This window comes from Erithacus rubecula, assembly GCF_903797595.1.
Source record: "Erithacus rubecula genome assembly, chromosome: 9".
NCBI lineage: Eukaryota > Metazoa > Chordata > Aves > Passeriformes > Muscicapidae > Erithacus > Erithacus rubecula.
In genome coordinates this window covers 3633970-3655575 of record NC_136660.1, presented here as the reverse complement: position 1 = coordinate 3655575, position 21606 = coordinate 3633970, and the positions used below count along the sequence as shown (strand labels likewise).

The following is a 21606-nucleotide window of genomic DNA, read 5'->3' as shown; positions in this document are numbered from 1 at the left end:
AAATTACACTTTTAATTGCCGTTCATTTGGACCACAGGGATACCTGTGACAAGGAGGAGCTTTCCCTTGGAAAGGGAAAACCAGCATTCTCACTGCCTCCCAAGCAAGATGGGAAACCTGCGAGTGGGAAGTGACACATTTCCAACATGATGTTTGCTTTTTCAGAGATCTCGCAGCATATTCCACCATCTGAAGCTCAGGGGAAGCTGAGGAGGGATCCTTCATCAGCAATTGTAGTGACAGGACCAGGGGGAGTGGATACAATTTGAAGGAGAGGTAATTTAGGTTGGCTATTATGAGGAAGCTTTGTTCAAAGCCAGGTGGGAGACAGCCTTGACCAACCTGCCCTAGCGGAAAGCGGCTTGGAAAAGCTGCATTCCAACCCCTCAACACTACGTCTCTATGTTGGTGTGTGCCTCCTTAAGATACTGCCAGCCTGGCTGATCTGTGTGGGGGGACTCCTGCCTCAGGGAGGCAAAAATCGCCTCGAAGGCTTTGTTTCTTGTTTATAGCGGCGGCGGAGGCTCGCGGGGAGCCACCCCTCACACGGACCCGCGGCCGCCATCTTGCGCCCCCTCACAGACCTCCCGCCCCTCACACCCCCCAGACGCTGCCACTGCGCATGCGCGGGGGGCGCTGCGGCGCGTGCGCGCGCGGCCCGCCCCTTTATAAGGGCCGGGAGCGGGCGGTGCCGGCGGCGCCGCATTGCAGACAGGCACGGAGGGGGAAGCGATGGCGCGATCGCTGATCTTCGGGCTCCTCAGCCTCCTCGGGCTCCTGGCCGCCGGTAAGCGCTGCCCTCCGCCTCCCGAGCCCCTTCCCCATCCAGCCGAGCCCCGGCGGGCTCGGGGAGAGGCTCTCTGAGCGCCCAGGGCGAGAGGGGGCGAAGGCCGGTCCTGACGCTGTTTGCGTTCCCTCAGCGGGACGCGCTCTCTCATCCCAGCGATGAGGGAGGGTGGGGGGGAGAGTCGCCCAAAAATAACGCCAGGGAAAGGCAGGGAGAAGTCCCCGTGAGGGTCTGGCCATTCTCGCTGCTGGTCGGGAAGTGAATTCCCGATGGAGCCGTGCTCAGCTCCGGGTTGATGGGGACACTCGGGAGGGACCGATTCTCCTGCCAGCAGCGCTGTTTATCTCCTCAGGGATAGATATATAGATGGCTGCTAATCCCCCTGCAGATGGCGGGAGGTTGGTTGCCTTTGCTGTTGTGTTTTTGCATTAGGATCTCCTGCTCCGTGTGGAAAATTCCGCCGGTTTTGCTGCTCGCTGGCTCATTACCTGTTGTTGCGGAGGTGAAAGCGATGGGGGGAAATGGATGATCGTCCCCCTTTAGCTGTAGGATTAGGACATGAAATGCTTGTGTTTTGTACATTGCAGAAGCCTGACAGATGTACAGAAGTGATTAATAATCTGGCAAGTGGTAATACACCTTTAGGCTGTGGGATGGGATAGCTAGAAACCTCAGAATTTAAGGACTTGCACAGTGATGTGCACAGGCACCTAGAGGATTTTCTTCTAAATTAAACTGTTTTAATATTAACGGTTATTTTCCCACAAGTTTAACCTGCAGTGTTTCAAAAGTCAGTGAAAAAAAAAAAGCTTAACTGGCTGTTTAAGACTATAGGAGTAATGAGCTGGCATAGTACAGCAAATAATCCTGTAAAATTTTTTGTTATTGTATGTGAGTCTTGTACTTTATTGTAGTTTTAATGTCATAAAATGGCCTGGCTTAAAAGGGACCTTAAAGGTCCTTTAGTTCCTGCCTCTGTCCTCTGCTGAGGACAGGGACATCTTCCCCTAAATGTACTGATAATATTTAATATGCTGCTATGTGGACAGTTTAGTGGATTATCTCAGTTTTTAGGTAGGAAGCAAGAGAGCAAATATCATCTTTCATAGTGTCCTTTGAGCCCGCTCTCCACTGAATTAGCTGCCATCAGTTACCACTCCTTCTGGGACTGTTTCCAAATTGCTGAAATCATTGCAGTTTCATGCTCTTTGAAAGTGAAAAGGCTTCACCTTGAAGTATCCACCAGCTTTCCCATTAGTGTATTTAGGGAAATTGTAATGAGAAACCTGTTCAGCAATGAGAGCTCGCTTGGCCTACCTGCTAAAGGCACAGTATGCAGCTGAGGGCAGCAGGAGACTGGTCAGGCCTGTTTTTCCTTGGGAAATCACTCTTTTAACACAAATAAACAGCTGTCTTTTTTCACAGGGTTCTGTTTTGGCTACTCATTGCCTCACCTACCTTGCAGATTTTCCTGAAGATTTTGCTGTGACAGCCTGAAATGCCGTTCTCGTCTGCCGAGCTCGCTAATTAACTGTGCAGAAATTCAGCCACCCTTGTCAGATCCTAATGGAGTCACTTGGCTGCCTTACAGCCCGTGAGGGTTTTTTGGTTGACCTACTTACAGGGCTTCTGTGCATCTTCCCTTTAAGGGAGATACTGAGGCATTAAAGCAGGGTGTACAGGTCCTGGCATCTCTGGACTACTGATGCACACTCTGATTATTCCTTGTCTTTGAGCCCAGGCAGGGCGTGCTGTTAAAGCAGGACTCAGTTTCTCTTGAACTGAACATTTCTCTCTTTTTGCTAAATTAAAAGTAAAGTTGAGAGTGGAAAGTAAAAACTTTGAGGATACAATTTTTTCGCTCCCCCCCACCCTCCCCTAGAATACCTTGTAAGTTCATGTGTAATTCCTCTAGGAAACAATGGTCACAACATCTGGGGACAGGAAGTTTGTAGGCTGAGTTAGCCTGGCTTGAATTTTCTTGAGGATATGGATAAAGCATATAATTGGGCTGATCTGTAGTTTGCAGGCTTGTTCTGCTGTAAATGTGGTTTTAACAGGAAAAAAAAAAAAAAAAGGCAGGCTGGTGCAGCCCAGATTAAATTAGGAGAATTTGGAAGGTGCTTGTGCCAGCAATGGTGTGACCACACCTCAAATCTTGTGTCCAGGTGAGGATGGGTTACAGGTTTATGATTTTGGAGGCATTTATCAAACTAAATAGTGCTGTGGTTATATAGAAATAGAATTCATGTTTTCTTGGAGGAGTAGCCGTGGCGTCAGGCCGGTGCTTTGATAGCACAGCAGTCATGTGCCCTGTGTAAACCTGCCCTTGCACAATCCCCTCCGTGTTTGCCGGGCAGGTATAAATAGAAAGGGCTGTTGGTTGTGTCTGCAGGAGCTGAGCCAGCCGGCCACGCCCGCAGAGCTGCCCGAGCCCTCGGTGTGTGCCCGAGCTGCTCCGGGAGCCTCCAAAAACCCGGGGGACGTGGAGGGCGGAGCGAGAGAGAGGGAGCTTGTCAGCAAAACTGGATGTGTCACCTGATGTCAGCTGAGGCTCGGCTGTGCTATTTCAGGGAAGGCTCTTCTGCTGTAAAATGCAGGGACATCTTGATTTCTTTTATCTGTGAGGGAAGCAGGACCAGTTATTGCTGCCTGCCGTGGGTTTTTGTTGCAGTATCTGGTGAAGATCTCATTCTTCAAAGCAGGTTGGGGCAACGCCTTAAAACTCTGTGAAATAAAAAAAGACTTTGTTTCTTCTTCAAGGATTTACTCTCCATTATTTTAATAGAGCAGCTTTTAAATGCAATTTATTTGCTCCTACTGAAATATCAGAGTTCCTATTGCAATTAAAAAGGCTGTGTTGAAGTGTGTGTATTATTTTAGGGCAGTGCTTTTCTGCATCTAGTCGTGGGGCAATGTTTGGTTTCAGTTGCCTGATAGCAGATTTTCCCAGGTTTTTTGCTGTGGGTGTATTTGTCTGGTGGAAAAGGAATGTTAAATACAAGATTTCTGCAGAGCCTCACATGAAATCTGTCCCCTGCATCCCTTCAAAAAAACCTTTCAGAACAAAACCAGAAAGTGTGGGGATGGACCACAAGTATGCCCCACACATTTTAGAGTATTTCTACTGGCATCTGCTGCTGGGAAAAATGCAGCTCATAACTTTTTGGGAATATCTTATCATAGTGTATGAGGCCATTTATTCCTGATGACTACCAGGTGCCCTAGAACATCCACCCATTATCTGTTCTGGATTTTACCATGGAAATAATCTCAGGCAACAGTCAGACCAACTTGGAAATTATTCTTTTGCAACCTTTGCAGTTATTTGGGACAATTTACTGGGTCAATAGAGGTGATTTTACTGTCCCAGCTCATCCAGTTCTCTACTCTCTTTAATTTTATTGTGATTGCTTGTACCTACACAAACTGCTTCTCCTGCTTGTGTTCTGGTGAGGGAAGCAAGGGAGTGCCTGAGGCAGAGGCAGTGTGCCAAAATGAGAATGGGTTCCCAGCTTTGAGGAGGAGCCTGGTTAACTCCAAACTCATTTCTTGCCCATCATGCTGGTTAGAAGTTTCAAGCTTGGTTTTTCATCAGTAGATACTGGACAGGAAGGTTTTTAATTGGAATGCTAGTAACAGCTAGCCACATTTCCTTCAATTTTTCTTCAATTTACCTGTAATCCCTCAGATATTATGGGCACTTCACTGCTCATTAATCCAGAGGCATAGGAGCCCTTTGGCAGGAGTCATTGGTGTGTGATGCAGTTACAATTTTTGAAGTTTTACTCATTAACTGGCCAGAGAGGCTGTGGAGTACTGAGCCCTTCAGATAACTTCAGCTTGGGGTCACCCCTTCACTTCTTGACACTTTGTAAACTTTGGTGGAGAGAAGTTGATCCTTCTTGACTTCTTTAACTTCAGCAGGCCTTGCTTTTGCAAGTCCCAAAGAGCACAGGTGGCAGAGGTTGATGCATTCTCTTGGTCTGTGGTGTCTCTGGGAGATGATGAATTATTTTTATATTTTTTTTAACATTGCAAGTAGGACAGCCTGGGGTAACATCCTTCCTGATGAGTAGGTTAATGCACTTAGGCAGGTTGGACTGTCACAAAAGCATAAGAGTTGACAGCACCCTAAATGATTTTCACATTTTGCTTCAATCCATTAAGTTGAACAGCAGCTCAGAACTTTCCTTGTGTATTTTTTGTACCAAATTGCAGGTTAATTTGTCTGTAACTAGGGATTTTTGTAGCAGTTGAAGTTTGGAGGAGGCTGGAGTTCTTCAGGTTGAATTTCTTGAATTTTTGTGTTTCTGGTTCATCCTTTGGCTCTTTAGGGAATCTGATCTGGCCCTTCAGAATTTACTCTTACATAAGGTGTTAACTTTTAAGTCTCATTTGTAGCTTCGCTGCAGCTTTGGAGGGGATTTCTTAGGATGTTTTCTGAGAATCTAGGGGAAAAATTTCAGACTGGCTCTCTGTGGAAGACTGAGACAAATGCTTGAGGGAAGGGAAGGTGTTTTCCAGGAAAGGTAATTGCCTAGCAATTTTTCTGTAGCTGTCCTTGCAGAATGATAATCCAGACGTTATGAGCTTCCTTCCTTTTAGGTTCCTGTTTCCTGGAGAGGAGGGAAGAACTAAGCTGTGCTTTCACATGCATGGCTCCATAAGCTAAGTGGAAAAGGTGATATTTTCTAAGGGAACCATCACCTCTATTTCCCAAATTTGTGTCTGTGTGTTAGGATAAAGAATATAAGGAGATGCCAGAGATAGCAAAGAAAATATTTTCCTTGGGTTTATCCATGGAGCTCTGAGAGCTGTGTGAGGTAACTGACGGTGCTTTGCTTTCTCTTGGGTTGCTGCAATGTTAAATACCATGTTACAGTTGTTGCTCCTTTTGTAGCAAAGAGTTAAAACTCAAAATTGAGACAGCACAAGGTATTAACACACTTCACTGGCATGTTTGCTTTTGTTGTAATGTAAGTTAATATATGAGGGAAAAATTGTTTCATACTTAGAGCAAGCTAAAAGAGAAAAAGCTGTAACACTAGGGAGTTTCCAGCTATTCTTTGCAGTATCTGAATTAATGCAGAGCTTTTTTAGCTTTGTTTCTGTTTTTCTCAGGATGTTCTGAAAGGGAGAGTGGATACTGTTCAATGAAGTTGCATCCTTTCTTATTAGATAGAATGTTTCAAATAAAAGTAGTTCCCCATAATACAGAACAGAGGCATAAAAATTTAACTGTGTTTGAAGTCACTGGGGAAGGTGTCAGAAAAGAAGCCATGGTTAATGTGTGCCATCTTTGTTCTGTTGCTGCTCTAAAATGTGCCAGCCTGCATGGCTCTGACAAACAAATTTGCTTAGTCATTGTCTGACTGGAAAGATCTGTACTGAAAACATCAAATTTAGAGTTGTCTTGAGAAACAGCCAGCAAAGCTGATAAGTAAAAAGAAATCTGAAGCATAGTTTGTTTTGTCATACACTCAATAATGATCTATTGTTAAGGCTGTGAGGAAGAAGGGACAAGATCTGATAAGTCACACAGAGAATCTTAAAAGTAAAAAATCAAACAAAATCTGAAAGCTCACAAAGAGCCTGGTCAACCAATGCAAGTTACAGCATGAATGCCTCCATTTGGCTTTAAAACACTCTCCTAAATCAAGAGTTTGAGGCTGCTTGGAATAACTATTACTGGATTTGTACAGTTCACTTTTGTAGCTTACAGTAAGTTTCAATGCAGGAGGAGTAATTCTTTTGATAAAGGCATAGGTTAAAAGCTGTACTTGTAAATATTTGGGAATACTTGATTCCACTGTTTAAAGTCCAGGTCTTGACTGACTTCATTCAGAGCTTGACTCTGCTTTCCAGAGCCTTCCTACCACTGGTCAATGCCAGTATATGAAAGAGAAGAATAACTTTCCCTCAAACAAGTGTGTTCTTGCTTATTGTCACCCTGCCAGAGCTGACAGCTCTCTGGCTGGCCAAGTCTGACTTTGAAAATTAACTGTTCTTAGGGCTTCCAGATCAATAATGCTGGAGTTTAGAATAGGCTGTAAATATTTTGCTAACCATACATTATTAGAAGCTTTGAAGTCTTACTCCTGCAGCCTCCCAGGCACTACCAGTGTGCTGTCCTGCTCAAGAAGAATATGTAATAAAGGCTTTTTACTGGGAGAGAGGATGAGAAGCTTCAAGCTCTTGTGTAAAAATTAGGTGTGCAAAGCACGTTTTTCTTAAAATAAATGGGTTATTCCTCTGAAATCCAGTGTGAACAGGCTTTATAAATCAACAGCTGAGAAGGCTGCAGAGTGCCACCTATAAAGCAGTGTTTTTATCTGGCTGTTTGATGAGTGGTGGCTGTGTACCTTGTAGATGCACTGGTAATTGAGCTTTAAATCAATCCTCTAATTGCCTAGAATGAGGCATGAGAAATGGGAAAGTGATTGTTCATCTGCTATAACCTTACTAGAAGCTTCACAGGAGTGAAATTGCTGAACTCCTGCCTCGTGGTTAACAGTGTAATTTTGCAGGGTTTTGTGATGTGCAAACAGCATTGATGTCAAAAGAGCACCTGTACAGCTAATAGGTTTGAACAGGTGCCTGTTTATATTTTGCATTTTAAATTTTTTAAAAATTTATTTATTTATTTATTTTCTAATTTTTGGAAAACTGGAATCAGTGCCTTGTAGGATTGGACCATGTTGGATTTCTTTGGAGCCTGCATGCTGTAGGACTTTAGGAGATGCTTCTTGTTTGGTTAGTGAAATGTAGGGCATTGTCTCTTGAAGAAACAGAGCTTAGGATAGTTTTAGAAACTGGGAGATGTTGAGCATCAGGTTCAGACAGCACAATAAAAAAAAAAAAGAAAAGAATTAAGCTTGGAAAGTCAGCAAAACCATGCATCTGAATCACTTGTCCTACTGTGTGCTCATAGTGCAGATACTTTACATTTAATTTCTGGGGCTATCCAGAGAAGATATTCTGTATATTACTTGAAAACTTCATAGGTTGCATGGCAATCCCACATGGGATGGGATGTAATGTCCAAAAAAAGGGCTGGTGCATTTTTCACCCCCACAGATTATTCTCTACACAGCTGAAGACCTGACCAAGAGAAAAAAAGGAAGTAAAATAAATTTAGTGGGTTTAAAAAGTATGAGAGAACATTCCTGCAGAGCATTCTTTAAGCTGTTTACAGTCAGTGTGTTGGTCTGTACCTGCTGTTAAGTCTTCCATGCAATGTGTGCATTGTTGTGGCTCCTGTCTGGTTTCTCTCCCTTGCTGTGTGAGAACAGGATGCTTCATGTGGGAGGAGGAATGCAGGCAGCAATTACGAGCTGGTTCAGAGCTGGAGTGCCAGTAGGGCAGGAGAACAGGGAGGCTGTAGCTTTGAGAATCAGCTGGCTGCAGGGTGGAGTTCTGTGCTGAGAATTTTTTCTGGTAGTTCAAAGTGGGGTTTTGTATTTTGGGATTTAATTTTTTTTTTTTTAAAGTGGATGATGGGGGAAATTACCGCTGAGATGTTTTTACAGTTTTTCCAGAATTTTTTTTCTTTGACTCTGTAACCTGTGTTTCAGCAATGTCTGGATTGCAATCTGCTTAACATCATTAGTAAGCAGTGTGTTCTCTCTGTGGCAGCTTTGGCAAGCCCTGTGCTGTGGCAGAAGGAGTGTGTGAAGGGGCCGGAGGTGTGGTGCCAGAGCATCCGCACGGCGTCGCAGTGCGGGGCGGTCAAACACTGCCAGCAGAACGTCTGGAACAAACCTGTCGTGGTAAGTGCTGACCCCTGGCAGCTCCCAGCCCACCTTGCTGCTTTCCACATGCTGAGGGAGATTCCTCAAGCCTCTGGTTGGAGCTAAGTGCTGTATCAGGCTCAGCGTGCTGGGTAAAGGTTTGTGCCTTGCTCAACTCGTCTGCTGACTTCTCCCGTGACCTGTTGCACAATCAACACAGCAATGTATGGAATGGAGATAGTGGATTTCACTTGTTCTTCTGTGTGGCTACTGACTCCTAATTCATAGGAGTCTTTTCTGAGCTTGAGCAATTGTTACAAAAAAGCTGTGTATTTTTTTAGGTTTTTCTCAAAGGTTAAAATTCCCAGAAAGATGCAGCATATGCTAAATTATGGAAGGCACAACAGTCAATAATAGTACAAATGTTACATTTACAGCACATGCTAAATTATGGAAGGCACAACAATAAATAATAGTACAAATGTTACATTTAGTGCAGCTTTTCTATTTGCATTTGCACCAAATGTGAGGGCTGCTTTACTAGACAACTGTAACTGTAGTTTACAAACTACTGCTTTAACTGTAATTTGGGTATTTTTTCAGTTTTCTAGGGAAGAAAAGCTATTTTTCTTACACTCCACACTTGCTATGTCTGTGCAGCGATACTTCAGTTTAAGGAGAAGTAGGGGAAGGGAGGAATGTCAGAGCATAGCTACAATGGTTAAAGCAGCCTGAGTTGTTCTAAGATTTCTAACAAGTGTGAACTTTCTGAAGGAAAAGGTAAAAGGAGAGGTCATCTTGGGGCAATCAACTTTGTTCCAAAGGACTGGGAGAAGGTGAAATGAGCAAGTGGTAGCACGCCAGCTTCTTCATACAGTGTTGGTTTGCTGATGAAACTGGAGCTGGGCATGCTTGAAATACTCAGTCTTTGTTTAAAAATACCTCTTCCCACCCTGGCCTCCACCAGTGTTTCTTCCTTAATTCCAGATGTAATGTTTGTTCTTTGTGCTGCTGTTCACACTCTGTTCTTACAGGCACTTAATTCTTTCTCCAAGTAACTCTGTGCTTTTCTCTCCAGAGCAGTATTCCCTGTGACTTGTGTAAGGAGCTTGTGACTGTTGCTGGCAAAGTTTTGAAGGATAATGGCACTGAGGTAAGCAGAGCTCCTTTTCTCCTCACCCAAAGCACTATTTGGTTTCAAGATCTCATGGTGAGGGGGTGGAAGAATAGTCTGTGTTGTTTTCCTAACATAAGCAGCAGATGTTGAAAGGGACTAAAGTGCATGGGAAAAAGTTTTCAAACAACCTCTGCTGGTTTAGAAATTAGCAATTTCTAGAGCCCCCATGCCTTAATACCTCCCTGTTTGACTGTAGATGCTCAATAAAGTTGTTCTTGTGCCAGAGGAGCATCAATATTAAAAGGTGGGGTACTGCAGTTTCTAGGAGTGGGTGGTTACACCAAGTGGCTCTTGCTTTGGTTTGTGGGCACTGCTTCCCTTTTTCTTTTGTCAACCTGTGGGTACTTTGTATAAAAAAGTCACTGTCCCATGAGCCCAGAAGTTCATTTTCTCCTCTGAATTCTAAGTGTTCTGTTCTGGTGAGATTGAAGTGTGCAGGCCAAACAAGCACGTGACATGTTTGTGCTGTGGCAGGGTCTCATCAAAATGGGGAAAATGTATCTGTAGTGTAGAACCTGATTCTAGTTTTGCATGTTGCTACCTGTACCTGCCTGAATCCTAGGAGCTTGTTTCAGGCTATGTACTGTGCATTTTGGGAATGGAAGGAGCATTTGAGAGAGATTTAATTCATCCCTGCTCACCTCATCTTTCACAGGATGAGATCCGCTCTTACTTGGAAAAGACGTGCGAGTTTCTTCCTGACCCAGGCCTTGTCTCTGAGTGCAAAGAAATTGTGGATTCCTACCTACCAGTTATCATGGATATGATCAAGGAAGAGCTTGTAAGTAGATAATGATTTTTAGCTGTTGGTATTAAAAGTTGTTCTCCTGTTGATGCCCGAATTTCTCTTCTCTGAACTTTAAAAGTGACATCAATTTGGAGCTTTGTGTGTGTATTTTGTCTCCTCCAGGATAAACCTGAGGTTGTGTGCAGTGCCCTTGCTCTGTGCCAGTCCCTTCAGAAGCACCTTGCAGCAATGAAGCTCCAGAAACAGCTCCAGACCAACAAGATCCCAGAGCTGGATTTCTCTGAGCTGGCATCCCCATTCATGGCTAATGTGCCTCTCCTCCTTTACCCTCAGGACAAGCCTAAGCAGAAACCTAAGGTAAGGGTGCCAGGCTGTTCTAGCATGAGCCATGTGTATAATCTTGGATTTAGTTCTACAGTCTGTTAAGAGCACAAAAAAAAACTCCACAAAAAATCTTGCTGTGCTGTTGCCATCCAGGACTGTGGTAATCAAGCAGGTCTTGCTGGAAATAATTTCTTCTGAGAGAAAGCTTGGCACCAGGGTTCAAAGGAAGAACAGCTCTTCCCACATTTTGAGCAACCTGCTAGCTGTGCCCCTCAGGGGATGCATATGTCTCTGAATGTAGGGGTGACAGAGTGGATTGGAAAAGAACAAGTAGTTGACAAAGGGGAATAGATGAGGCAATGAACTTGGGTGCAGAGGCTGAGTGTTGACAGCAAGCCAGGGCATGGGAGTTGAGCTGTGAGTGGGTTGAGAACAAGTTGTGGGTGAAGCAGGTAAGATCTATGCCAGATTTAGAAACCTCCCCACTGTGGTCTGTAACAAAACCAAAAGATTTGAAGATTGGGTATCTTAACTATTATCTCAGCTTTGGAGCCAAGTAGGTACCTAATCTCCATCTAGTGGCTGGTGCACACACCAGCAGTAGCTCCTCTCCCTATTAGCTCAGGCTTCAAAGTATTCTCCAGAGTTTATTATTTTTTTAAATTTATTAGGGTTTGTACATAGCTCAGAATAGCTTGTAAAACTTGATAGTGTCAGGAGCTTCTAAAACATGTCATGTGAAGTTGTGTCAGCTTCAGTTTCCTTTCACTCTTTGTCCAGGCCAGTGGAGATGTGTGCCAAGATTGCATTCAGCTGGTCACTGATGTTCAGGAAGCTGTGAAGACAAACTCCTCTTTTGTGAAATCTTTGGTTGCTCATGCCAAGGAGGAGTGTGACCGGTTGGGACCTGGGATGTCTGATATGGTAAACTGTCCTTTTTTATGGAAAAATTCTGTTCCTGTAAGCAAACATGAAATAGTTTGCTCATTGCCTTAATCCCCTGATCATATTCTCTATTTAATATCACAAAGGAGACTCTGATGCATGTGTATAGCAATAACACTGAAACTGTAAACTTCATGGTCAGGAAAATAAACTTCATGCTCAGTGGGATGTGTGGGACTGGGGAGGAGGAGAAAGACTCCAGATTGCTTCTAACCCTTAAAGACCTTTTTCACTAAAATGGTCTAGGTGGGTAATGTGGTTGCTTTTTGCACTGAGAGGAAGAGAAAAGGTTAAACAGTTATCTGTGCTGCTGTTTTGTAACCTGAAATGCCATCTTGTATTTGGGCCAAGCCCTGAAAGCCCTGTTGCTATGCAGTAGAGCAGATAAATTAATACCTTGAGATGTATTAGAAAATTCCAGATTAACTCTACAGCATGAGTGGTTTGATAGTCACGAGTCTTTCCTTTCCTGCTTTCTGCAGTGCAAGACCTACATCTCTGAGTATTCTGACTTGGCCATCCAGATGATGATGCACATGGTAAGATCAGCAGAGTGCAGTATTTGCTCTCAGTTCATTTTTCTGGCTTGTGTAGCTAACTTCTTTGGAAACAGGAAACACATGCACTGCAGTAAAACTTTGGGGAGAGCCCTTGCTCTGCAAGTCTTGGTGTTAATGCTTTGAACTTGGTGTTTGATTGGATAGTAATTTCAGTTTCAGGATGCTTTCTTTAGCACATTTCCTTTCATTTTATAACCACTTCTGCAGTGCAGAAGGCACTGCAATCCTTTGAAATACAAAGATACATTACACATGTTCCTTTATATCTTGTATCTCAATCCTGTGCTTACACAACACTTCCCCCTCCCCCAAATACTGTATTAAGGATATTAGAGCTGGCTTTGTTGCAATATTGCAAAATGAGTTCACATGTGAGAGATAAGGTGTCTCCTGGAAGCAAGGCTAACCATCCTTCTGAAGTTGCTGTCTCAAGATTCCTGCTCTCTGGGCTCTTGACAGGAGCCCTGGAAAGTGAGTGGTACCTTCTGCAGCAACATATATTCACCTCATACATAGCACCTTTTAATCCAGAGAGCTGAGGGTCTTTTAAAAATGGCTAAGCCTTTCCTTAGTGCAGCCTGAGATACCACAGGTGACATAAATTCCAGATGAACATGAGGCTGACTTGAACCACCTGAATTTGTTAACATAGTGGCCTTTTATTTCTTTCCAGTTGCTAAAGGCTACTTAGAAGCTCATCCTGTTTCTTAAACGTTTTGGAGGGAAGTCAGTGTTTGTTCCAACAGCACTTAGTTTCTCATTCTAAGCATTGCAATGCAGTGTGTTGTTAATACCTGAAATTGGAATATGACTGCACCTTGTGTGCATCTGAGTGTTGTCCAGGCTCTCTGGAGGTGACCTGCCCAGGATGCCTTAATAACTGCAGATGAGTAATGCTGGTTAGCACTGTGCAATTAAATGTGAGTTGCTGTAGCTGAGGCTCTTTGGGGTGGGGACTGTCATATTTCATTATCTCTGTGGAAATAATATATGCAGTTCCAAGTGCTTGATGTGTTTTTTTTCTCTTAACTGTTATCTTCAATTTCTCCTTTCTTCCTCTGTCTCCAATCTCCCCTGTCAACAGAAGGATCAGGTAGGTGAGCAACTTGCCTGTGGTGATAGCCTGCTTGTAGTTCACCCTTTGCTTTTAAAGGGCTTGTAGTTCACTTCTTGCTGTCTTAGCTGTACACTTGGTGTGATTGTACTCAGTGCTGACAGATACAAGGGATATTTATGTGATTACAACAGAGAAACACTATAGGTTTTCTCCAGTGCATCAGTCCTTTTGTGCTGCTAAGATTTCAACTTGATTATGCTTTTACTAATAGAGCAGAAAATATCCTCCCTCTTACAGAAGAGAAGGATAGATGTGGAAAAAGCGTGCCAGTGGCTCCTGACAGCTGCTGGTTTAAAGTCTGGGCTCAAAAGGGCTTGAGCAAAGCTGTCCCCAGGTCTTTCCTTGGCTAACCTTTAAATCTAGGACAATGGCAAAGATGTTTGAAGTACATGAACTGAAAGATGAAGGCTTCCTAGAGCAATTTGGGCTTTTAATTTATAACCTGTCCTGTGGGACCTTGTGTCTGTCACCTCTCTGTGAGGGAACGTGTGTATGTGGGTGTTAGCTGTAACATTAATATCTGGAACTGCTTCTTACACTGCATGAACCAAAGGGCTTGACTTAAAGGTGCTGCCTGCAGTGGTCTGAAGCAGCACAGTGTCTCTGAGGTGCTGCTTTTGCCTGTGCATGAGACTGTGGCATGATGTATTAATATTAACTCTGGGATAAGCCTCTGCTCTAGGAAGCTTGCAGCAAGGTGAGACATCTTCTAATTACCTATAGGGCCAAGGGTGGCTTTCTCTAGCTTAAGTGGACTTTAGGTGGGATAAATGGAGGTTTTGTGTCTTGCTCTTTCTCACTTTGGGTATTCTCCTTAGAGCAGTTTGCCTCGTGTCTGGTATTTCTTTGTGTATTTAGTAAAGTATATTTCAAAAAAGAAATGCAAAGAAGTGTATTTCTTTGAGAAAGGCTTTTTACAGGCTTGGTTTCTGTTTGCTGTTTTATCTTGCTGTGAGAACACTGCAAGTTCCCTTGTTGCAGTACAAATGGTTAGGCTTGGGTTTTAACAGGCTCAACTTTTGTTTCTTGTAGGCTGTGTTCAGTAATGTGAGAAACTGTTTCTGTTTGCAGAACGTGATGTTTCTGGCAGCTTTAAAGAAGGTAGTTTGTGGATGAGGAAAGAGGTTCTTTCTTCTAGGCACTTCTCTCAGCTTTTGGGTGAACTCTGAAGTCAGGATAATTGGCCTCTCCTGTGATCCCTTAAAGCTGGGGAGCAGCTTTGTGGATGCAGCTCTGGTGTGATGCTGCTGGTGGCTTGTTTTGGTGTTGGTAGTTCTTAAGTCAACTCCTTTTGAAGGGCTTGCAAAGTGGGACATGGTTTTTTAAATGGAGTTTTTAACCTCTTTAACAGGAACTGCTAAATCCCATCCAGTAGCTGTCCTGCCTATAACCTTACCAAATGCTTTGGCAATTCTTGAAGTAGAAGTAGTAGTAGTGAAGCTTTGTGTTGGAGCCTTTAAAAATTTTGCTCTCTGTGCCTGCTCACAGGGCAGAGACTTCTAGACTTTTAAAAATTGCTTATACATCTCTTTGCAGCAACCAAAGGACATTTGTGCCATGGTTGGGTTCTGTTCTTCTGTCAAGTCTGTTCCACTTCAGCCTCTGGTGCCAGCTCAGGTGGTTCATGAAGTGAAAATGGAAATTGTGGAGGTAAGATGGGCTTTATGTACTTTGCTTTCCTCTTTGCTTTAGTGTAACAAACTAAAAGGTGAAAAGGATGAACTTTTGTGCACAGAATAATCCAAGTCTCCCTGCATATAAATTCCTGGCCTTTTCTTGTTTCTGTTGCTGGTTTGTGAAGTAGGAAAGCTGGTTGATTTTTGAACAGCAGAGCCTGCACTCAACCCAGAGCTACAAGGTAATGCTTCAGGATTGAAGGGGGAACTCTCATTCCAGCAGTTCTGAGTGACATCTTAAATGTAAATTCTCAGTTTGAATTTTGCTCTTTGTTTGGACTAATACATTGATGCCTTTTAAAAATGGGGCAGCATTCTGCATGTGCACATGAGGGGTCAGAGTGCTGAAACTCTGAGTTTGAAGAAGAATCTTGGCCTCTCCAAAGGTTATTTTTGCAATCAGGAGGGTGCTCTCAATTCTAGGAAATGTCCTCCATTAATGTATTTACAAACCACTATAAATTTCACTTGACTTCTGTCACTGTGCCTATTTCTTTCTTTCTTTGTGCCTACTAAATTCAACTCCTTGTACAGCCTGGGGGTTGAAGTCTTAAAATTAGTCACACAAAATGCCTGTTTATTCAGACAGGCTTTTTACTGAGACCTTTGAGGTTGGTTTTGGGTTCTGTGACCTTTTGAATACAGCCCAAACTGAGCAGCGGGGTAAATGCTTATTAGGAATTGTCCCTGTCAGATGTGCTCCAGTGCTGACCTATTCTATTTCTTCTGTGTACTCAGAAGGCCTCAGTTCAAGAGAAGACTTTTTCCTTGTGTGAAATCTGTGAGACCATGGTGAAAGAAGTGACTGGCCTCTTGGAGAGCAACAAGACAGAGGTGTGTGAGTGGTGGGCATCATAGCCCTTCCTAGCTTTGGCTGCACTGAAGGGGGAAGGAAAATCAGTTTTATTGCCTGTTTTCACACCAGCAAAGTTTGTGTGCTGGCTGGGACAGGAAAGGTGTGCTTATGAAGTGAGTGAAAGCTCAGTGCCTCATTTGCTGCTCCCCTGTGCCTCAGGAGGAGATTGTGCACGAGATGGAGGTGGTGTGCCGCCTGTTCCCGGGCAGCGTCAAGGACCAGTGCAAGGACTTCATCGAGGTCTATGGCCAGGCTGTCATTGACATGCTCCTGGAGGCAACCAGTCCTGAAGCTGTGTGTGCCATGCTGAAATGCTGTGCAGCCAGCAAGCTGCCCCAGCAGCCAGGTGGGTGATGAGTGTTCCAAATGAGCTGGTTCACCTATGGTGAGATCACTGCTGATACTGCCTCCTTTCCTCTCTTTGTGTGGAGCTACCCAAGCACTGATGTTTGGTTTGTTTTTTATTTTCCTTCTCAGTTGTAGTGAAACCTGCAGCAGGTGGCTTCTGTGATATCTGCAAGATGGTGGTGGCTTATGCAGACAAAGAGCTAGAGAAGAATGCCACGACAGCTGAAATTGAAGCTTTACTGGAAAAAGTCTGTCACTTCCTGCCAGAGTCTGTCAGTGAACAGGTAAGGTGTTTGTGCAGGAGGCAGACTAAAAAGCCATGGTCCTGGTGGTTGGGAGCTGCCCTTGCTCATTTGTTTGGTTTACATAGGTCCTAACAGTGACAGTTGTGCTTAACCTCATTTTCTGAATGTTTCATCTGATGTTCTGTCTATATGCTAATTTTAGGTCCATCTCTCAAGTGTCTCTACTTCTGCTATAAATGTCCAGGTACTCCTAACAGAGGTCTCTGTGTTTGGCCAAATGCCTTGTCTCTGGCTGGAGACAAACTGTCCACAGGTGCAGCTGGGACTGGCTTGTGTCCAGCAACCTGATCCTCCTCAGGTTTTTCCCTTTACTAATTAGCACCAAAATATAGCAGTGTCTATGTATCTAAATCTCTCCTGTGCAGTAGAGCAAGAAAAAAAAGGGGAAGAGGCTTGATCTGAGGCAGTTGAATGACCTTGCTGTGTGACAGCCTGCCTTCCAGTCAGGGCAAGGCAGATGGAGATGAACAGAAGGATGAAACAGAATCCTGGAATGGTTTGGGTTAGAAGGAACCTTAAAGACAATCTAATTCCAACCCCCCTGCTGTAGGCAGGGACATCTTGCAGAGTATTTGGGAAAAGTATAGAGCAGCTTCTCTTGTTGGTTTTTGTAACAGTCTTCTCTGCTAAAGGCTGGGAGGAGTTTGGGGTGCAGGGGGATTAGGTTTGCTCAGTTCCCATCCTTGGGAGTTGGCAGTCCCTTGAATAGATGTCTGCTTTTAAGGGCCTGAATTGACTGGCTGGATTGTTGTACTAATTTGCAGTCAGGAAAGGTTTGCCTGGAAATACTCTGAGAACAGTGGGTGGGAATAGTTGAAGGTTTTGGGTTTTTTATTTTTTCCCTCAACACCGATCCTGTTCAGAGGATTAATGAAGTAATTGGAAGCAGGCTGGTGTAATTCCAGTGGGATACCTGTTAGACCACTGATATCAAGATTTACCTGAAAATCTTATTAGATTTACCTGAAACTCTTATTAGGTGGCTGCTGAGTGTCAGCAAGTGGCAACTGCTTGTGAGTTTACTGGGGCTAGAAAATAGAGGCTTAAAGCAGCTGTGGAGCAGCTCTTCCTGCTGTGAGGCTGTTTAATAGCTGTGGTTGGTTTATTAATTGGTGCTGTTTGTCTCTGAGCATCTTCCTCAGCTCTGGAGCCAGCCTCTCCTCTCCACTAGAGGGAGAGGCTGTTCTGGCAGGAGCTGCTCCTGCTGCTGCCTTTTGAGGGAATAACTTGAGTTCAAGTGCTTGGGAGTCCTTGCTGCTGCCCTGCTCAGGATGTTTGTCTCCAGCTGGTTCTGTGTGCTTTCCTCTCGAGACAGGCGTGATCTCCACGATCAAAGGGGAAGCTTTGCAGTCAAAGCTTCTTCTGCTTGGTTCTTTTCCCAGAGCCTGTCCTGTTTGGTTCTTTCCCTGTGACCCCTTATCTCCTCATAGTTTGTCTACAGACAGCTGCAGGCAGGTATGAGCCAGCAGAAACAGTGATGCAGTCGTGTGATTAGTGCCTGACTCCTTTGCCATGTGCAGAGTTCAAGCCTCTTCTTGATCCTTGTGGGGTGTGTTGTTGGGGTGTTTGGGGTGGCACTGCAGACCACACATTCCTCTGCTTTCAGAGGCCCTAGCAGGAGAATCTCTCCCACCCTGTGTTTTGTTACAGTGTGTGCAGTTTGTGGAACAGTACGAACCCGTGGTTGTGCAACTCTTGGCAGAGGTGATGGATCCCACTTTTGTTTGCACTGTGAGTATTGCATTTGGTTTTATTGAGTGCTGCCTACTGTCCTGGGTGCCTTTCAGTGCCCAGCATGCAGAAACTCTGCTGGAATCAAAATCAGCATGCTGAATGCTCAGAGCAAGTCCTGGGGCTTCCTGAAGGGACAGCTGTCTGACTGCCAGCCTAGCACAGGGAGAGAGCTGCCAGTGGTTACCCACTGCTGATGTTCAGTGACAGGCTGTGACGTGCCCTGAATGTGCTGGGAGGTCAAGTGACATTTCTTGAGAAAGGTCCCTCACTAGAAGATCTGTTTTTCAGAACTTGATACTGAAAGAGTTCCAGTAACTTTACCCTGGGTCAGGTTACGTGGCTGCTGCTTCAGCTGCAGGTGTGACCTCAGTGAGAGCTTGTGCAGCTTCCTCACCCACTCAGGTGGAAACTCAGACACTGAGACCTCTTGTTGTGCTTAGAAAAGTGCTGACTGTGCTTCTGCTCTTTTCCCAGAAACTTGGAGTGTGTGAGTCAGCCAAAGAGCCTCTCCTGGGGAATGATGCCTGTGTCTGGGGTCCTGGCTACTGGTGTAAGAACATGGACACTGCTGCCCAGTGCAATGTACGTAAGGCAGCCTTCTGCCTCCAGTTTCCTGTTTCTGACAGCTCCTTCTGAGCTATTTTTGCTTTCTGCTGCTCTTTGAAGTGAATGAATTCCAGTTCAAAAAAACCAAAAGGGTACTAGTTTGTTTAGAAGGTGTTTCATAGCTCTTAGCTTTCTCAAAGCTGATTTCCCTCTCCTTCTTGTGTCACACACCTGTCTGCTAGTATTTCAGAATCTATAGTAAGGTACAGTGTCAGCTTTATATTTAGTCAGTGTTCCTGCAGCCAACAGACCATGTCACAATCTCTCAGGCTCTAAAAATTGGCTTCCAGTGTTGCTTTTTCTGCCAGGCCTCAATGGCTAGGGGTCATCAACCTTCTTTCCTGAAGCTCCTGGCTGGTTGGGCTCAGGATGTTATTTATTCTAGTCCTCTTTGAAATCACTTATTTAAGAAAAACAGATTTGCTCCCAAGATCTTGGCCCAGGATAAGGTGTTGAGCTGCTTGTTTGCAAACTGGCTTTTTTCCACTAATATCAGCTATTTCTTCCCCTTTAGGCTGTTGATCACTGCAAACGTCATGTGTGGAACTAGAAGAAGAATTTCCAGTTCTGAAAGTTTGCCATGGCTCTTAGGAAATGTGGGCTGAGGTTGGCAGAGAGCTGTATCTCACCTGTCCCTCCTCTCTGCCTCATTAACAATTTGACCTTCAAGTTCCTTTGTTGTAACTCTTCTGTAGCAGTGCTGCTGTTGAAGGATCAGATTTTCATTGTTGACTTAACAAAGATATTTCTGATTGTACAGTTTAACCCATTATGCTCCTAAAAATAGTCAGTGTGTTGTAGATTTATATTTTTTTTTAATTGATAGCTGAAGTGGTTTTTTATGTGCTGGAAAGAATGACAGATGGTGAAATGAGTCAAGGCTCTTATCTTTTAATTTAAAAAAGAGCAAGATAGCAACTAAACTTTCAAATGTCTTTCTGTAGGCAGCATTGAGAAGATTTTACATGCTTTGCATTTTTAACATCTGGCTGGAATGTTCATTTTCTGTGTATGGAAACTAAGGGATAATGTTGAATCTGGGAATCCTTTTGGCTGGAATTTTCAAAGCTCTGCAGATGCAGAGGAGGGGGCTTTGTGTGCCCAGCTAACTTTCAAAGTAGTTGGTACTTAAAAAGATGCATCTGAGAGATCAGCCTTTTGCATTTGAGTGATCAGGCTTGTGGCTCATGGCCTTTTAGCTAAGGAAAACCCTCCCTCAGCTTTCCATCACATCCTTCTGATTTCCTTGGGCTTGGCCTCAGCACGGGTGTTCTGCTGCCAAGCCCCAGTGGGATGTCAATCTCCTGAAGCATGCTGGCTTACCTGAGGAATGAATGACTCCTTTTTTTTTTTTTTTTTTTTTTTTTTCCTCCCCCTCCCTCCCTTATCCTAGTTGCTCAATTCTGCTTGTTCTTGCAGCTTCCCACAGGCTGGGTGCTGAGGAGGTAGCGTGAGCTGTCACTGGAAGATGGAGGAGGATCAAATCAGCAGGAGTTGGGAATATGTCAAAGGGAGTTCAGTGGAATTTGTGGAAAAGCAGGGTTTTATTGTAACCTGTTTGTTCCCTCCTCTGCTGTTTCTCTCAGAGCATATTTCAGTCATCTGAAGCTTGAGAGGTGGTGTGAGGCCTTGGGGCACCTCCCACTGCTGCCCACCCACTCTCACTGGCGCCCTGCTGAGTAACTGGAGCTCTGGATTGTTATCCAGAGTTCCCATTTCGGTTGGGAAATGCAGCAAGCAGAGATGACAGATGGTAGGAGCAATGTAGGTATTTGAGGCTCTGCTGGCATGCTTGACAGCCTGTCTTGCACATCTGTCTGAAATTTCACTTAAATGGCTTGAAATCCACCCCAAAAAAGCCTTCAAGGAAGGCTGCTACCCTGAGAAACATGGCAGGCCCTTGATGTGAGGGGTCCTTGGGAGTGAGAATCCTGCTTGTACTGCTTGGGACAGACCCTGCATTGGGTGTGCACTTCAGATCAAGGTAATCCCCAAAGCAAAGGCACTGAAGTGGCTCTGAGGAGACCTTTGGGAAGGAGCAGCTGGGCAGATGTGGAACTTTGAAAATTCCAGTCCTGTTCAGAAAGATGCTGGTAACTCCTGCTGTTCCTGTGGTGTGTGGGGTATGCAGGAGCTCCAGTAACAATGCTGTAACAGCAAGCAGAGTATTTTTCATTGGAAAACCACTGGGCTGCAGGTTTTTAGTTGATACTAAAAGCCTGGGCAGTGCTGACAGATGGCAACAGAGGGGGTTCTCTCCTATTTCCTGAATGGTAAAGCACTCATGGCTTTAAAAAAGAGGGGAAAAAAAGGAAAATTTCCCCTAAAGACACAAAATACTGCAGCTTTCTGTCGTGGCAGGCTTGTGCAGTGGTTGTGGTGGTGTGTCCCAGCTGGGAGAGATGGAGCAGATAGGAGCTGGGCTCTGTTCCTTCACACCACTGCCCTGGAGGGATGGGTTCTGTTCTACCATGGCACAGAGGGTGGCATTTGGTGTTGTAAACTGGTTGCTCTGGGTCTCTCTTGGGGGGAGGTGGGGCTGCATTGTCAGCTTGGCAGGTTGGGAAGGTTTTATTTTCCTGGGGGTTTTAGTAGGATTCATGCTGGCAACCTGCTGGGCAAGGTGAACCAGGGGAAGTCCTGTGCTCTCGTGGGAGTCCCTTTAGTTTTTCTCCCTTTCTGTGGACTGT

General features: G+C 44.5%; 1 protein-coding gene across 7 annotated transcripts; it reads left to right on the top strand.

The window, feature by feature from the left end:
- The first annotated feature begins 652 nt into the window (after nt 1–652).
- On the top strand, nt 653–21216 carry LOC306805321 (prosaposin). Of its 7 annotated transcripts, XM_079312997.1 has the most exons (16): nt 653–787; nt 8426–8559; nt 9599–9673; nt 10353–10478; nt 10608–10802; nt 11550–11693; nt 12197–12253; nt 14424–14492; nt 14928–15041; nt 15196–15249; nt 15806–15901; nt 16083–16269; nt 16401–16555; nt 18227–18307; nt 18785–18892; nt 19431–21216. In XM_079312997.1, exons 1-16 carry the CDS (start codon nt 733–735, stop codon nt 19464–19466), a joined length of 1686 nt encoding a protein of 561 aa, XP_079169123.1. In that variant the 5' UTR covers nt 653–732; the 3' UTR covers nt 19467–21216. The 7 variants fall into 7 exon arrangements, with proteins under 7 accessions (XP_079169123.1, XP_079169126.1, XP_079169122.1 ...); XM_079313000.1 differs by lacking the exon at nt 15196–15249; XM_079312996.1 differs by lacking the exon at nt 19431–21216 and having other exon boundaries at nt 18785–18961.
- Nucleotides 21217–21606: the final 390 nt, after the last annotated feature.

Excerpts from the sequence above, each read along its gene's own strand:
- LOC306805321 (XM_079312996.1), top strand. The coding sequence starts at position 733 with ATGGCGCGATCGCTGATCTTCGGGCTCCTCAGCCTCCTCGGGCTCCTG. Across the intron at positions 15,902-16,082 it reads TGGAGAGCAACAAGACAGAG|GAGGAGATTGTGCACGAGAT; the intron begins GTGTGTGAGTGG and ends CCTGTGCCTCAG. Across the intron at positions 16,556-18,226 it reads CAGAGTCTGTCAGTGAACAG|TGTGTGCAGTTTGTGGAACA; the intron begins GTAAGGTGTTTG and ends GTTTTGTTACAG.